Genomic DNA, 18,272 nt, shown 5'->3' with positions numbered 1-18,272 from the left:
TATTCTTCGATTTTAACCCTTCCAATTGTTTTCGTTGCCTCAACTATTTAATTACTTTGTTGATATTGGTATTGTTCTCGTCTATATTATTATTATTAATATAACTCGCTTCACAATTTTATTATTTTTCATATTCGATTTTGATATATTGTATTTGAAGAAAAGGTCTTGTAAAAATAACCTTCCTATCTTCACAAAATAAAAACAAACTATACGTACTCACTATCCTCTCCAAACTTCATTTCCGAGATACACTAAATATACTATTATTATAGCACAATATGAGTACTATCAATTAATTGTGGATGGGTTATTATCATTTTAGTTTAGTCTCTTAGTATGAAAATTTAAGTAAGATTACATCTATATATGTTTGATTAAGTTTTAGTTAATCAAGAATTAGATTGATCACGCATGCTCTTAATTATGTAATGGTGGTTAATTAGTCATTGTTTTAGTTTCTTCTTTAGCATATCATGCCATACTTTACAAACAATACTTGTAGATGCTCCATTTAACTCTTTCTAAGACAATTTTTATTCAATTTTTAGTTATGTTTATTGATGTTATTTGACTTTATTAGATTAATAAAGCATTTAGGATTGATTTTTATATATATATATATATATATATAAGAATATTTGAAGGTTTTGTTTTATATTAGTTGATCTTCGTTAATCTGATATACTATAAAGACAATACTCAAAGAATAATTTGTTGGTATTATTCTTTTATTACTTCCTATACTTTTCTTAAAAGTAGAAAAGTAGAGATCATCATTTATGATCTAAAAATAGTTGAAAACTCATTAAAAATAAAATAATTTTAAATTTCAAAAGAAATAAACAATATAATTTTGAACTTAAAAATATTCATTCATTTTGAATTATAAAAAATTGCCAATAAGTTACTTATTGAACTAGAATATTTCATATATTACTTGTTTCAAAATAAGTGTCAACTAAAAAACTAAAACAAAAATTAAAACTTTTTTCTAACTATAATCCTATAGAGTAATAGTTTTCAATTTTTTAAAAATATTTATTAAATTATTATCACATTTATCAATTAATAGACAAATTTTATTAAAATAACACTTTATTTGAAATGGATTTTTTTTTTATAAATATGTCAAATCAAATATGAATCCAGGGAAACGATTAATAAATTTAATTCTCTTGCCCTATTAGATGTTGGATACTGCTTATTACGTCCTTCTTAATTTAATTTATACATATAATATGATAATTAGATTGATATTTAGTCAATTTCTACACTAATATTTATTTATATATACAGATTAGATAAAATATATCGTCATGATTTTGTCTTTACCTATTGGAATTAGTACATTAATTTAATATTCTGCTAAAATTATCTGGATTAAGATATGTAATTATTTGTGTATTAACTTAATTAAGACTTTATAAGTATCCGGCTATAAGTGTTATTATGTGTATAAAAAACAACTACCTAATACAAATTATATATATTTTATTTTTGTCTTCATCTATATGGAACTTCTGTTCTAATATCTGTTATAATTATCCATGTTTATACGTCCATATCAGATTAATTAAAATATACTCTCTGTCTTCATTTTTATGAAACAAAATATATAAAACACACATACACAAATTATTATTATCACGTATCCGAATCATAATTTAAAATTTAAATTTTTTCAAAAAAATTAAACTTAAAGAATTAGTAATTTATGTATTTTTTTTAATGATTTCTAGATATGTTATTTTTTTTAAAAAAAAATTGAATATCTAAACATCAGTTTAAATTTAAAATTTTGAATCTTAAAAACTCGAGTAACTAAATTGAGATAGAGATAATTGTTTTTGTTGTCTTTTATTGAACATGTATTTTTAGTATAATAATAGATTCTTTTTATTTACTTCAACTTTTCTATTGATTAAGAATATATTTTTATTTTTATATTTTATATTTTGTTAAGAAAAAAAAGATAATAATTCTTTTACTGTTTTATCCTTAATTTTAATTACTCATCTTCAAAATCCAAAACTATATTCAGATTAATTACTTTCCTCTATTTCATATTAATCATTTTTTTTTATATATATTCAAAATAGTTGAATTATTCAAAGTTTGATATTATTAAGAGATAAAGATGTGTGTTCACGAAAGATAATGATGAAAAATATGATTTAAAGTCTTTAAACATTTTTCTTAATAAGTGCGTAAAATTATTATCTCCTCTGTTCATATTTATATGTCACTCTTACTAAAAATAGACAATTTTTAATATTTATTATTTCACAAAATCGATAAATAAATAACACTATTATTTCTATTTTATCCTTCCGATCAATATAGGAAAATAAATGATCAATTTTAACTAATCAAAATAAATCAATTTATGTAAAAACAGAGAGAAGACCAAGATCAGAAACGGAAGAAATCAGATATATACATGGAAAATTTGTTCCCGCTAAAATCTAAAACAAAGAAAATACACATAAATTTCTTCACTTTTTTTTTTAATTATTTTTTTTCTTTTTATGATGAGAACCAAATTGGAATTTTAATTAAGACAATTATTATTATTTGATATCAATTTGTATTCTTTTAAGGAATAATTTATCTCAAAATTTTAGAGTTTATATAAAGTCAAACCCCATGAAAGAGAAGGAAGATCCAAGTCATTTGTTCAAATGTTATTAAGCTAAAGGGAGTTCAACTAACATTTTCTTGTCACATTGTCACTTATTCCATCTTGAACCATAATAATAATACTCATAAATATTTTTTCAAGTTAAAAGGTCTACTTTTCATTTCTTCATTTTTAATTTTTTTTTGTTTCCTCAAAGTTGAAGTAAGAAATGTCTTTTTTGTGTCTTTGGGTCATTGGAATTTGTATAAAGATTGAAGCTTTTTGAATGTATGATAAATTTTCTTGAATCTTTGAACACCCTTTTGAGCTCTTTTAAAGAGTGAGCTTAAGAAATGTTTGTTTGTGTGTTTTGGGTCATTGGAATTTGTATAAAGATTGAAACTTTTTGTGCGTATGATTAATTTTCTTGAATCATTGAACACCCTTTTGAGCTCTTTAGAAGAGTGAACTTAGAAATGTCTTTTTTGTGTTTTTGGGTCATTGGAATTTGTATAAAGATTGAAACTTTTTGAGTATATGATTAATTTTCTTGAATCATTGAACACCCTTTTGAGCTCTTTTAAAGAGTGAATTGAAGAAATGTTTGTTTGTGTGTTTGGGGTCATTGAAATTTGCATAAAGACTGAAGCTTTTTGAGTTTATGATAATTTTCTTGAATCTTTGAGGCCTATGTGGACACCCTTTAAGCTGTTTAAAAGGGTGAACTTTTCTTTTACTTCATTTTCTTCTTGTTTGTGTAAGCTCTAGTGGTCTGGTATTCTGTTCTTTTTCTGTGGTTTCAAACTTTTTTTTGGAATTTTTTAAATCTGGGGTTCTGTTATTTGGATATATTATACATTTATTTATTGGTGTTTGTGAGAAGGTTTTGATTTTCAAGGAGTTTTTTTGTTTATGGGCAATTGAAAAAGGTTCTTCTTGAAAAACTCCAATTTGCCTTGTTGGAAAGGATAATTCTTTTTTGGTTTTTTTTTGGCTTTATTCTTGATACTTTATTTTGGGTTTGGGCTTGAGGAGTTTGCAAAAAAAATAAAAAAATGAAGACAGGAAGGAGGAGGAAATTGCATTTTAGCAAGATTTACACATTTAAATGTGGGAGAGATTCATTTTTAGGTGATGTTGATCATTCACAAATTGGAGGTCCAGGATATTCAAGAGTTGTTTATTGTAATGAACCAAGTAGTTTTGAGTCTGTAATTAGAGATTATGTTGGAAATTATGTAAGTACTACAAAGTATAGTTCTGCAACTTTCTTGCCAAAGTCCTTATTTGAACAGTTTAGAAGAGTGGCTAATTTTTACTTTCTTGTAATTGCTATATTATCCTTCACACCACTTACTCCTTATTCTCCTGCCACTGCTGTTATTCCTCTTGTTATTGTTATTGGAGTCACCATGTTGAAAGAAGGTATTGAGGATTGGCAGAGAAAACAACAGGTATTCACTCTTTTTCTTCTGAGTAATTAAGTATGCAGTTCCTCGGGAACGGAGAATCGCTTGTTCACGAGGGATATGCCCTCTTACAAGCCTTCCCAACACGAATTTGGATTAGTCGGGCTATACCAAAAAAAGAAGTTTCATGCTTTCTCAATTGATTGTTGAATGTGGAAGACAATAATACTTCATGTTAATCCTTTAGTTTTATATGATTATCATTTGTGTTTTCATTTTCTGTCTTTTAGGATATTGAGATGAATAATAGGAAGGTTAAAGTACATCAAGAAAATGGAGTTTTTAACCAAACAGAATGGAAAAACTTGAGAGTTGGTGACATTGTTAAGGTGGAGAAGGATGAGTTCTTCCCGGCAGATTTACTGTTGCTTTCGTCTAGTTATGAAGATGCAGTGTGCTATGTTGAAACCATGAATCTTGATGGGGAGACTAATTTAAAGCTTAAGCAGGCATTGGAGGTTACTTCATCGTTGCACGAAGATTCACACTTCAAAGACTTTAAGGCTTTTGTTAAATGTGAAGATCCTAATGCTAATTTATATGCTTTTGTTGGAACTATGGAGTATGGAGAAAAGCAGAATCATCTTTCTCCCCAGCAATTACTTCTCAGGGACTCTAAATTGCGGAACACAGATTACATATATGGGGCTGTTATCTTTACTGGTCACGATACAAAGGTCATGCAGAATGCTACTGATCCACCTTCGAAAAGAAGCAATGTTGAGAGGAGAATGGATAAGATCATTTACTTCTTATTTGTTCTTTTGGTCACTATGTCCTTTGTTGGATCAGTCTGCTTTGGATTTCTGACTAAAGAGGACTTATATGATGGACATAAGAGGTGGTATCTACAGCCTGATGAATCGAACATATATTATGATCCCAATAGAGCTTTTGCTGCTTCCGTATACCATTTTCTGACAGCCGTGATGTTGTATAGCTACTTGATTCCGATATCCTTATATGTGTCAATAGAAATTGTTAAAGTTCTTCAGAGTATGTTCATTAATCAGGACATTCATATGTATCATGAAGAAACGGATAGACCAGCACATGCCCGCACCTCAAATTTAAATGAGGAACTTGGTCAGGTTGACACAATACTTTCAGACAAAACCGGTACCTTAACTTGTAACTCAATGGAGTTTGTCAAGTGTTCAGTAGCTGGAACGGCTTATGGACGTGGTATTACAGATGTCGAGAAGGCTATGGCTAAAAGAAATGGTTCTCCATTGATTGAGGATTCTGCTGTTAGTCCAAAGAAGTCCTCAATAAAAGGCTTCAACTTTCAAGACGAGCGAATCATGAATGGGAGTTGGGTGCAAGAGCCTCATTTAGACGTTATACAGAAGTTTTTCCGTTTATTAGCAGTCTGTCATACAGTCATACCAGAAGTAGATGAAGAAACAAGTAAGATATCATATGAAGCTGAATCTCCAGACGAGGCGGCCTTTGTAGTTGCAGCTAAAGAAATTGGCTTTGAATTAGTTAAAAGGACACAAACAAGTGTGTCAGTGCATGAGTTGGATCCGGTATCTGGCAAGAAAGTCGAGAGGTTCGTTAACATCAAACATGTCTCTACAGTATGCATTTTCAGAAATTTATAAAGCATATAACGTATTAAGTATTTTTCAAATATTACAAAGCATACTCATGGAACAAGATCCTTTTATATTTATATCCCTAGCCAAGTAACAAGTGATAAATTAGCTCTGATCTTTTGTTATGTCATTTGGTGCTTCCTTTTATCCCACTACTAATCTGTCTTTCAACCTCTTTCTCCATCCTGTTGACGATCGAATACTTTAATTGCCAGGAAAGATTTTATGTTCAAGATTACGTAGTGAAAACAGCCTAGTATCAGTGATTTTTCTAAATTTTGTGCATACATAGTAGACCAAAATAATCAAGTTTCATGCAGAAGCTAACAAAGCAAACCTCGAAAAACACTATATAAGAAGAAAAACGAGAAATATATCAAAAGAGTAATCATAGATTTCTTCGTTTGCAGGTTATATACAGTTTTGAATGTGTTGGAGTTTAATAGTGCAAGAAAGAGGATGTCTGTAATAGTAAAAGATGAGGAGGGAAAGATATTGCTACTCTGCAAAGGTGCTGATAGGTTAGTAAAATTGCAACTTAACAAACATCATAAACTCCTTCAATTAATTGTTTGACTTTGTTTATGTTTCCTTCTTCTATATGGCCTTTATGCAGTGTGATGTTTGAAAGGCTCGCGAAGAGTGGAAGAGAATTTGAAGAGATAACAAGGGAACATGTAAATGAGTATGCTGATGCAGGCTTGAGGACCTTGATACTGGCTTATCGAGAAATCACCAAGGACGAATACCTAGTGTTCAATGAGCAGTTTTTAGAGGCCAAGAATTCAGTCAGTGCAGACCGTGATGCGTTGATTGATGAAGCAACTAAAAAGATTGAAAAGGAGTTGATTCTACTCGGCGCCACTGCTGTTGAAGACAAACTCCAACAAGGAGTGAGTTTAATAAAGTCACTGGTCTCTTACCACCAAGCATCATTTGGATGTATTGTATGACATTTGTTCTGTTATTTATGATAGGTTCCTGAATGCATTGACAAACTTGCACAAGCTGGTATCAAGATATGGGTTTTGACAGGGGATAAGATGGAAACAGCCATTAATATCGGGTATATTATTTGGTTATGAGTTTTATACTTGTTGATTCAATTGTTGCTTGTCTAAACGTATTTTTTCCATAATGTCTGCTTCAGCTATGCCTGTAGTTTGCTTAGACAAGGAATGAAGCAAATTATCATAAATTTGGAAACACCTGATATTATTGCAACCGAGAAAGGAGGAGACAAAGATGCTATTGCCAAGGTAAATACATACTCTTTCTTCGTCACATTTCCTATTAGGAGTTACTTGATTGAAATGTTACTGATGGAGTTGTGTATGCTATTTCTTCTTTGTCATAGACGTCAAAGGAAAGTGTTGTACGACAAATTATAGAAGGGAAAGCTTTACTAACGGATTCAAAGGCAAAGGCATTTGCTTTGATCATTGATGGGAAATCACTTACATATGCTCTAGCAGATGACACAAAAAGATTGCTTTTAGACCTTGCGATTGGATGTGCCTCTGTTATATGTTGCCGTTCATCACCTAAACAAAAGGCATTGGTGAGTACAACTTGTCTTCACAACCAAAATGTTTCTATTAGATTGATCCTTTCTTGTATTCTTTCTGGAATTAGATTTCTCATCTTTTTTATTTGTTCTAACGCATACCATTTTTCGGAATATAAGGTAACAAGACTTGTCAAATTTGGGACTGGAAAGACAACTTTAGCCATTGGAGATGGAGCTAATGATGTAGGAATGCTTCAAGAAGCTGATATTGGAATTGGAATCAGTGGTGTTGAAGGAATGCAGGTAAGAGCTTTGTACATTTCTCTTGTCTTTTGCAGCAATACACAATTCTACTTCTTGCATCTGTCGTTTTCTCAATATTCTTTTCCCTGATTCGCACTTGGTAGGCTGTTATGTCAAGTGATGTTGCAATTGCTCAGTTCCGATTCTTGGAACGTTTGCTTTTAGTACATGGTCATTGGTGTTACAGAAGGATCTCTTCAATGGTAATCGATATGCTACTGGATTTCTTCCTTTAGATTTGTTGCGCAAACAGATTCACAGTTGGTTTTTCAGGAGCATTCCTAACTGGCTTTTCGTTTCCTTGCAGATATGCTACTTTTTCTACAAAAACGTTGCATTCGGCTTTACTCTCTTCTTATACGAGACATATGCATCGTTTTCTGCACAACTTGCATATAACGATTGGTTTCTGTCGCTTTACAATGTGTTCTTCACATCATTACCAGTGATTGCTCTGGGAGTCTTTGATCAAGATGTATCCGCTCGATATTGTCTTAAGGTATGTCATACATCATACAGTGTTGATCAAGATGTATCTATCTATCAATATTTGAAGTACTTGACCCTATGCACATTGTTGCAGTTTCCTATACTGTATCAAGAAGGTATACAAAACGTCCTTTTCAGCTGGCGTCGTATAATTGGCTGGATGTTGAATGGTGTCTGCAGTGCAGCTATTATCTTCTTCATCTGCATAACAACGCTAGATCCTCAGGCCTTCGATAAAAATGGTAAAACTGGTGACTACAGTATCTTGGGAGCAACAATGTACACATGTGTTGTTTGGGTTGTAAACTGTCAGATGGCTCTAGCTGTTAGTTATTTCACCTTGATCCAACACATCTTCATCTGGGGTGGAATAGCTCTCTGGTACATCTTCCTTCTAATATACGGAGCCATGCCTACGACTCTTTCCACCAACGCATACCAAGTCTTCGTGGAAGCTCTTGTTCCCTCCCCGTTATACTGGTTAGTCACACTGTTAGTAGTTGTTTCAGCTCTAGCCCCTTACTTTACATACGAAGCAATTCAGTTCCGATTCTTCCCAATGTACCACGGGATGATTCAATGGATAAGGTATGAGGGAAACTCGAATGACCCTGAGTTCTGCAACGACGTGAGGCAGAGGTCAATAAGACTCACAACTGTAGGTTTTACTGCTCGTTTGATAGCAAGATCTAATTCTAGTCTAAAACGACATGAATGGTATTCACGGATGATATTCGATTAGATCTCTCTCAGCAGGGACCAGACTTCAGAACTACAGAAGTAAACAGTTTTTCGAACTGGAATCCCTCAGCTAAGAGATGCAACAGAAGCAACATTCCGCCATTACATGTCTTAAACAGACGAAAAAACTTGCCCCCGGAGGTTTGTAAATTTTCCCAGAGAAGGCAACATGTGTATAGTGATTCTTTTATATCTTGTAGAATTATGAGATCATCTTTGTTAAATACAAGAAGCACAGTAGATAGAATAGGTAAAGAGATAGCAATCATCTTGTGTAAATTTTCTAGCAAACACTACAGAATGATCATTTCTATCTGAAATGTACAGAAATTTCTCTTTGAGTGTTAAATTGCAATCAACAACAAGTGCAATCCCACACGTAGAGTTGGGGAGGGTATGATGTATCCTGACTAACCCCAACCTTTGTGGAGTAGAGGTAGTTTCCGATAGATCCTCTGTAAAAAAAGGAAAATAACAATAGTATAATAGCAGAATAAACAAAACAATCATGTAACAAGGTAAAACCATAGTTTGCAAATAAATGTCAGATAAATTGAAACAAAGAGAGTAGTGTAAATTACGTCAATAATAAGAAAGGCAACATGCCCATAAGAGTTAAAAATACATTACAACTTCGTTAATTGTCCTTCTCCTCCTTCGTTCAAATACACCGAGGGGGCAGCCTGATGCACGTAGCATCCTGCATTCATGCAAGGTCCGCGAAAGAGATCTCTAACTTTTAACAAACACGAAAAGCTAAAAAAATAAAAGTAAACATAAATATAATACAAACAAAACGTCAATCATCATTAGACCAAGAAACATTACTTCCAAAGTGTCACGTAAATTGGAACAGACCGAAGAAATATCATTTAATCAAGCAACCGATTCGGAGACGTTATTTAATCCGAGAAAATCGGTAGCAGATTTTCCAAGAATATTAGCAAATTCATTAAAACTTATAACCCCATCTCCATTAGTATCAGCTTCTTGCATCAAATTTGACAATTCTCTATACGTTAACGGATGACCCATTTTCGACATTTGTCCGGCGAGTTCAGCGGCGGTAATGTAGCCATTACCGTCGCGATCGAACGATTGAAAAAGCTCCATTAGCTGATCTTGATTGATTAATATATCTTCATTCATATCAGGCATAATTGCATCTACAAGCTCATCAAATTCAACAGATCCATTGCCGTTATGATCGATTTTAGAGAGTAAAACATGGAGTTGATCTCCGCAACCGGGTTTCAGGCCGAGGGAACGGAGGAGTGCGGCGAGTTCTAGCTGAGTTAGGCTGCCGTCGCCGTTGAGATCGAAACGCATGAATATGTCTTTTAGCTGTTTGAGTTGATCAGATTTGAGAGTTGTCATCATTGTTGTAGAGAAACAGGGGAAGAAGAAAAATATGGAGGAAAAGAGAGAAGGAGAAACAGAGGATAATGAAACAAAGTATTGTTAGAGGTTAGTTATTTGCTGTTACGTATTGTTTCGTAACGTATTATTTTAATAACTATAAAATTTCAAATAGATTGTATTGTTTTCGATTGTTATATTAACACCATATGTAAGAAAGGGCTTAAACTAATTAGTAGCTTAAAGCCAAATACACATTAATGTTATTTTTATTTTGTTTTTAAGATGTAAAGTTATTTTTTTTCTTTTATATTTATTTTTTTAATATAATAATGTTTCGAAACCAATTAAAAAGATAAATAAATTAAAAGATATAGTATAATTTTTTGTTAAATAAGACTTGTGATAAATTTATTATTACTAAAAAAATTTGAGAACTTCAAATTTGGAGATTTAAGGTGGATGTCTCTTTTTTAAAAGGCATTGAGCCGTTCTTGATAAAGGTAGAGCAGTGCTATCACAAAAATGTTGGGTAAAAGATTTAAGAGAAACTTTCGTAAAAATTTCAGTTGTTTAGAAGTTAATTAATTAGATATATTCTATTTTATAATATTATAAATTTTTATCAGATTTTGTTGTGTTTAGATATATTTAGATATATGTATCCAAAATATATGAGGTCAAGAATAAGTATAATTTGTTTGAGATACACGATATCCAAGTAGATTCACGTATACCTTTGACATTCGCCTTTTTCTCCATCTCACTCGCTCCTCTCCCTGTTTTAGTGTATTTGGCCCCTAAATGCCTAAAAATGTCATGGCGTGTGTTTACAAACCTCTCGAGATAAATAAGGAACACAAAAAACATTGATAATATCACCCGATTTTGCCGTAAAAATAATTGCCCCGGAGGTTTGTTAACACATGAAACATTGAGAAAATCACCAAATTACTTTTGACTGGCCCCTTAATACTAAAAAAAAAAGGTGTAGATCATGGTGCGGTGTACATACCACTCCCTCCAGTCATTACAGAGAGTCTTGTAAGGTTTTGATGAAAGTGTCTGAAAGTCATCATTAAAAGGTTCGGGGACTTCACACAGGAAAAACTGGAAAAATCGACCGCTAAATGCAATGAAAAAGAATTGTGGATCATGGTGAGACTATATATGCCACTCTCCAAATTATTACGGAGGGTCCTACGAAGGTTTTGCAAAAAAAAAAGTATACAAAAGCTATATTACAAAAAAGTAATTAACTAACACACTCAAAATTGAAAAAAATCATCTAATTCATGTTGAGTTGCCCCTAAATGCAAATGAAATGACGCTAATCGGGATGAGACTATCACGGATCAGAAGGATCCTCTAAAAATTTTGATAAAAAATTAATTAACTAAACACAAAAAATTGAAAAAAAAAATCATCTAATTCATGTTGAGTGGCCCTTAAATGCTAAATGAAATGACGAAAACTTTACGTCTCGCTTTCACAAATCATTATGAAAGACCCCCTAAGAATTTTGTAAAAAAATACCCAAAACACATATCATCGGAAAGATCATTGACATGTTGAACGAGTAATGATTGATTCTCGTCCTTCAAAGATTACGAGTGTAACAAGAGCATCCATCGACAAAAGGAATCTCCCTAAGATGATCATCTCGTGGCTATTAAGAACGAATGTAATCAAATAGTCTATTTCTCAATCTTTCTTGACTTTTTATCATTCAAAAGGAAGTAGACTAGTTACAGTGAAAATTACTCCAAGCCAAAAGGGAACTTATTATACATATGAAAGCTAAACTAAGGCATCTCTAAGCTAATAAGGTACCTTTGATGTATCAACAGATGCATACATAGCTTCAATAAGCCCTTTTGTTCTATAAAATCATCTAAGGATGTTCATTTGACTCTCTACTATTCTGATTACTTTCGCTGAAAAAATCCGAACTAAAATCTTGCTTACCGAATGCCATTTTCCTAAACCAACTTATTTCTGCAGATTGTAGTGCAGCACTATGTATTGCACTTTCACCAACTTTCATCCCGTTTGACAGATCGTGTATAGCCATACCATCGAAAGCTCTCATAATCTACGAAGCATAATCATGATCAGAATTCAGAATGTTGTAACTGCCCTTCACAAGAAGAGTTTTGAAGGTGTCTTTTGCATAGGTTTTCAGTGAAACAGAACAAAAGTTACCTGTCCCATTGCTGGTCTCTTTGCAGATGAGTGACGCACGCAAGATGCAGCAGCCTCAATCATTCGGAACATCTCCGTGCCAACATAGTTCTTTTCAAGGCACGGATCTGCCAACAGATCAAATTCCTCCTTTTGAAGTGCTCGACTAAGCAAAGGTCGGGCCTGGACAACAAAAAAATCAAGTTACAGTATAATAATATGTTTTAAGCCTGGTTCAAATTTAGCAACGGAAACTAGTACCCGAATACAATTTTAATCAAAAGAATGAAAATCTTCCAAGACATTTTTTTATAATTTATGAGAAGAATATTGTCATGCTTCCTTAGCGAAGAAAGTCATAATGTTTTTAAGGTACTGAAAGCTTTGTAAACTGGCTACTGCTACTAGCTAGGCACTGACGACAAGAAAACGGAGGGAGTTTGAGAATAAAATAACCACAGGGAATACACACATTCAGCATGATAAAGATAAAAGTTTTCGGTGCTACTCTAATGGTTTTTCGGTTTTCTAACATTATAAAGGATCAATAGAAATTAAAGCGGATAAATTTTTTAGGCTTACAGCATTCCGAAATCATTCTTACCATGATAAGGCATCATTTCATGATAAAAAAGGGAAAAATAAAGAAGAGGAACTTCACTAGCAGACCAACTAGAGGCCTACTGTACAGTAGCAAAATGGCGGTTTCTTCAAATATCAGCTACCAAGTTCTTGTGCAGTATGGGAAAAGACGGAGGAACAACCAAATCCTGACTCAACTGAAATTTTGTAGGTTATCCTAGAATAAGGGACTAAAAATTTAAGTTCTCTCTGCATGCTGATATGCACTTTCATTGCCTTAGGTCGGATATTAGTGTCAAAATTTCTAACAAAGAGGTAATAAAGGAGACCTGATGAAAATATGGATTTCGAGAAAAACAAATAATAGATTGGCTACAAACATACCCACTCAACTAGATTCTCTTGCCCAGAAGGCTGAGATGTATCCACTGACTTCCTTCCAGTAATTAGCTCCAGAAGCACCACGCCAAAGGAATATACATCAGATTTTTCGGTCAGCTTGCCAGTTGATGCATATTCAGGAGCCATGTATCTGAGTCAGATCTAAGGAATTAGAATAAATATGTGAAATTGAAAAATATGCAATAAGATATTTATCTTATGCTGTCAACTTAATATAAAAGTTGGCACTGAAACATACCCAAATGTTCCCACGACACGTGTTGTGATATGACTTTCTGCATCCTGAGCTAATTTAGCTAGTCCAAAATCAGCAACCTGTAGAAAGTGAACTAATTGTAAAAGTCGGCTCGCGAGACAAAGAATGTGGATTATAGGAGTTCGAAGACTAAGACATACATGGGCCTCAAAGTTATCATCTAAAAGAATGTTTGATGACTTAATGTCCCTGTGAATAATACGAGGATAACCTGTCATCCACACCAAAAGAATTAATTAAGAACCAAAAAAAGGAGTATCATACTTTAACTATATAATGAAAGGTAGCTCAAGTAACAAGAATGAAGGAAATGAGCATAGAAAATCACAATCGCTTTGCCTGGTCTACTTTTCTTAACATTTCACTACTTATTCAACAGTAACACATAATAAGTCAGTGATGATTAACACATTCAGCTCTGTTATATGGAGAAATCAGGGAAGATTTATTCAAATGCTTGTCGTAGAGTGAATATTGGCAATCGAAAAGCATATAATGCACTACAAATGCAGAGGCTGATGTGCTCACTTCAGTGTAGAAGATATACTCATGTTCAAGGAGACTATGTCTGCTCGTGGATTAAAATATTCCTTTCTCGGGAATGTAACTAAATGGTGCAATACAAGAGTGTATAAAGAATTGAGTCATACAATTTTTCCTGTTCTTTCAATAAAACCAATCATGTTTTGTTCAGTCTTAGTTCAATTTTGAGCCTCATTTGGTACATTCAGCTACAAAAACATCTTTTAAGTTACTAATCAGAGAAGTGATTAGAATTCATTATTTATACTGCCAAAAGGTCATATAATCGAGATAATTTACGAGATGCATTAAAACTGAGGATACAATTCTAAATTGCGGAAGTTATATTATAACATTACCAAAGGGAAATCCAATACCAAGATCTTGCTACCTCCATTGAGCTAAACTATTTATACGTTCCATTTTCTCTTTTTACTTCAAGTCCTCTTATAGGGATGATAGGGGAAAGTTGGTTCTGGAAGTAGCTCAGATTGCATCATTTAATTTACCACAGCTGTTCAGCTAGTGGAGTAGGGATCAATAAAAAGAATGCAAGTGATATGATAGGAACACACAATCTCATATCACAATCCGATTCGTCATATGGTAAAAGAATTTACATCCTGCTTTCTCTCTAATTTTTGGGGCAGGAAAGAGGAGACATTTTTTTTCAGCCATACAAACGAACTGAAATAAATATAAACATTGATAAGATAAAAGGATTAAGGAACAGAACACTAATTACAATCTTAATGCAGATATGATAATCCACTGTCATGCCAAAATATTATATAACGAGGTAATTTATGGCATGAAAAAGGACCTTAGAACCCAATTCTAAACTGCATAAGTAATATCATTACATTACAAAAAGGCCTTCTAATATAATTACTACATGTTTTTTTTTCCTTTCGTTAATGTATGCTTTTAGGAAGAGTAGAAAGAAGGTGGTTGTGGAGCTTAGATTGCCATCCACGATCCTGCCACAGCTTTAGGGATCATTAAAATTAATTCCAAGTTGTGGTAAAGTTTTTAACTGTACATTTCTCTTTTAAGTATAAGCAGGAGGTTTGTTCAACCAATGAAAGATATCAAGTGAATAAAACATGGATAACTCATAAGAATTGAGGAAGAGAGCAGTATTACAATCTTCATGCAGATAAGCTATTCCACGAGCTGCGCCAACAGCAATTTTAACACGTGTTGGCCAATTCATGACAGGCCTCCCTTGTGCTGTAACTTGCAAGAATCAACAGCTAGCTTTAGTGACAAAACAGAACAAATGAAATAATTAAATCTAAAAATGTTATGCTTACCATGAAGATGGAAGTAAAGGGTATTATTAGAGACATAGTCATAAACGAGGAGCCTTTTGTTCTCTGAAATGCAATAACCTACAAGTGAAACCAAATGACGATGGTGTATCCGGCTAATGATTTCAACTTCAGCTCTAAATTCCCGTTCGCCCTGGCTCCCACCAATATTTAGCTGCTTTACCGCGACATATCTTCCATCTGCTAGATAGCCTTTGTATACAGAACCAAATCCACCCTTCCCTAATTCATTTTTCGCTGAAAAGTCATTAGTGGCCTCAACTAGTTCTTGATAAGTAAACCATGTCTTTGCATTGTTGAATCCGCCAGGGTCTGCTGGAGAATTGAGGAAATTAGAGCTCGTTCCGTTTCTCTCAGATGTCGATTCATTGACCTTCAATAAAGCAGACTCTGTACACAACTTTCACATCTTCTCAGATTTCACTTGAAAGGTCTCAACTACAAATATTACTTTGATTTTTCTTGCAAGCATCTTGAGCACTGAATAACAAACTAAAAGGAATGATTTTATAGTTTCTGAAAATTTACCTGATTTTGGAGAGGAGCACGTTGAGATTGGCTTGACATAACCACTACAATGGACAGAATTCTTCTTCTTTCGCTTCCGTATGCACCATACAACTGCTCCAATGATACCAACCAATAAAAGAACAATTACAATGCCAATGGAAGCTGACTCTGCAGTACCACTGCTGTTGCCACCGGCAGGCTTTGGACTTTCTGTTGAGCGGTTTCCGGAACTATGGTTACTAGGAACTTGTGATGAAGGAGGACTAAGAGAAGATTGTGCACCATTAGAGGATGGAGGTGGTGGTGACCATTGTATTACAGATGTTGGTGTTGATGAGTTTGAGGGGGAATCAGAAGATGGTGAGTTACTTGGAGATAATGTAGCCGGTGAAGGTGGCGAATCTTTAGAAGGGCCTGAGGCTGGTGAAGGAGGCGAATTTTCTGATGACTTAGATGTTGGGGATGGTGGTGTATCTCCACCTCTACCTCCATCCCCAGGTGAGTTGGATGAAGGTGGTGAAGGTGGTGAAGATGATGATGAACCTTTTTTAGGTTCAGGAGATTGTGGTGGGGATGGATTTCCATGTGATTGTGGTGCTGGAGGAGGTTCTGGATTCTGTACATGTGGCGGAGGTGACAATGCAGGGGGAGGTGATGAAGTTGGTGGAGGTGAACTGACAGGAGGAGGAGGAGTTGGTGCAGGTGGAGGTGATGCTGGTGGTGGACTAGAAGATTTAGGTGGTGGTGAACTAGGTGGCGGACTAGTTGATTCAGGTGGAGGTGAACTAGGAGGTGGACTAGAAGATGCAGGTGGCGGTGAACTAGGAGGTGGACTAGAAGATGGAGGTGGTGGTGAGCTAACAGGTGGACTAGAAGGTGTAGGCGGAGGACTAGACGTTGGAGGTGCATTATCAGTTGGAGGAGCAGATCCTTCATGAAGTAGTGAAGAATTCATTATAGTCTATAAGATTGGTGGTGAAGCTAGGACAGACTATGTTAACATTTGTCGTAAGAGAGTAACCAGCCCGGAGAGAAGTCACAGATAATGGAACTTCAAATTCTATAACTCGGAGGTGGATGATTAAAGTTTTAACATCTCACCACCACCAAAGCTAGCTACATTTACAACATTTCTTATACAATGCACACTTGCTGACATAAAACTAAGATCCCTAATATTGCTTCTTCTTATTCCAAAATTTATCCAAACTCAACAACCAATTCACTCATAGTACACACACCACTCCCAAGTTAAACACCTAGGATTTTCAACACAACAAAAACCTCAACCTCAACCTTAAACATATCAGATTTTACGCGAAATCAAAATGTTGCCACAAGACACAGAATTTAGTGACAGGTCTAAAGCAGAACAATATCTCCTTTTTAGCTATAACTCATAAGAACAATCCCTCCATACACTGCAGAACCTTATCAGAGTAAAAAAAGATTCAATCTTTCTAAACAAAACAGCCAAATAATGATATCACCAGCAACTATGACCAAAATAAAAGCACCCCAGATCACCAAATGCAGTTTCAAGAAACACCCACAACACCAAACAGATTTTTTCGAATACCCAGACACCCAAATCAAGAAAAAGACACAGAAATTCAAGATTATGTAGAATTTACCCTTTCTAAAGAAACCCCACTCCGAAAAGGTGAATCAAATTGTGAAAACATCCAAAAAGCATTAGGTACAGGATCAAAAATTGCAAATTTGCTGCTCAATTTCCCACGTACACAATCAAGAATGTAAAAATCTTTAGAATTTTTTAATATTTTGTGTTTATATACAAGAAGGAATATTTGTTTTGTTTACAATAATGTTGTAATGATTATGATTATGATGATAGGTTTATGAAGATTGATGAATTATGTATATTTTGTTACAATGTCACAATCGATGAGATTTGGCCTTTGGGTGATGGTTGTGCAACGTTGGTAGCTACCAATGCAAGAAATCACAAAGGACCCTTTTTTTTTTCTTTTTTTCACCTTATTCCTCTAAAAAAAAATAAAAAAATAAAATTAATTACCACTTTGGATAAATTCTAAAATGTAGTCTTAGCGAAGGACAAGATGCGGAAAGTGATGTTGAAATGGTTCGAAAATGTAAAAAAGAATAGGTGAGAAGTTGGTTATGTACGGCTTTATTAGAAGTAGAGTTAGATCGAATGTGTAGGACATATGACGCTATTTTATGATTGTGGTGTTTAGATTAGCTTTCGTGGACCTTGATAAATCCACATGCTACATGTCATCTGCCACCAGCAACAGTTATCACATAACTTTGTCCACCAACGCTAGGACAAATAGTGTTTTTTTGTCTCCTCCGTTGAGTTATCAACTTGAAACGTCAGAATTCTCAACCACTTTATTGAT

General features: G+C 33.9%; 3 protein-coding genes across 6 annotated transcripts; 1 reads left to right on the top strand and 2 right to left on the bottom strand.

Moving 5' to 3' along the window:
* The first annotated feature begins 2,799 nt into the window (after positions 1-2,799).
* LOC107015790 (putative phospholipid-transporting ATPase 9) lies at positions 2,800-9,049 on the top strand. The gene is made up of 11 exons (XM_015216200.2): positions 2,800-4,077; positions 4,323-5,647; positions 6,104-6,214; positions 6,310-6,586; positions 6,671-6,759; positions 6,844-6,952; positions 7,051-7,254; positions 7,381-7,506; positions 7,611-7,709; positions 7,814-8,005; positions 8,090-9,049. Exons 1-11 carry the CDS (start codon positions 3,679-3,681, stop codon positions 8,735-8,737), a joined length of 3,579 nt encoding a protein of 1,192 aa, XP_015071686.1. The 5' UTR covers positions 2,800-3,678; the 3' UTR covers positions 8,738-9,049.
* On the bottom strand, positions 8,996-10,285 carry LOC107015792 (probable calcium-binding protein CML16). 2 transcript variants are annotated; one of them, XM_015216204.2, is made up of 2 exons: positions 9,318-10,285; positions 8,996-9,191 (listed from the first exon to the last, which is right to left on the bottom strand). In XM_015216204.2, the coding sequence occupies exon 1, from the start codon at positions 10,114-10,116 to the stop codon at positions 9,613-9,615; it is 504 nt and encodes a 167-aa protein (XP_015071690.1). In that variant the 5' UTR covers positions 10,117-10,285; the 3' UTR covers positions 8,996-9,191; positions 9,318-9,612. The 2 variants fall into 2 exon arrangements, with proteins under 2 accessions (XP_015071690.1, XP_027771886.1); XM_027916085.1 differs by having other exon boundaries at positions 9,367-10,285.
* Positions 10,286-11,767: 1,482 nt separating this feature from the next.
* Positions 11,768-17,863, bottom strand: LOC107015791 (proline-rich receptor-like protein kinase PERK9). 3 transcript variants are annotated; one of them, XM_027916125.1, is made up of 8 exons: positions 15,904-17,863; positions 15,358-15,687; positions 15,188-15,280; positions 13,660-13,730; positions 13,502-13,578; positions 13,246-13,393; positions 12,301-12,462; positions 11,768-12,190 (listed from the first exon to the last, which is right to left on the bottom strand). In XM_027916125.1, the coding sequence occupies exons 1-8, from the start codon at positions 16,838-16,840 to the stop codon at positions 11,990-11,992; spliced, it is 2,019 nt and encodes a 672-aa protein (XP_027771926.1). In that variant the 5' UTR covers positions 16,841-17,863; the 3' UTR covers positions 11,768-11,989. The 3 variants fall into 3 exon arrangements, with proteins under 3 accessions (XP_027771926.1, XP_027771925.1, XP_015071688.1); XM_027916124.1 differs by having other exon boundaries at positions 15,358-15,765; positions 15,904-17,862; XM_015216202.2 differs by having other exon boundaries at positions 15,188-15,274; positions 15,358-15,765; positions 15,904-17,860.
* Between the last annotated feature and the right edge of the window lie 409 nt (positions 17,864-18,272).

The sequence above is a fragment of the Solanum pennellii genome, chromosome 4 (genome assembly GCF_001406875.1).
Source record: "Solanum pennellii chromosome 4, SPENNV200".
NCBI classification, from domain to species: domain Eukaryota; kingdom Viridiplantae; phylum Streptophyta; class Magnoliopsida; order Solanales; family Solanaceae; genus Solanum; species Solanum pennellii.
Note: the sequence above shows the minus strand (reverse complement) of the source record. Positions and strands in the feature narration are given on the sequence as shown.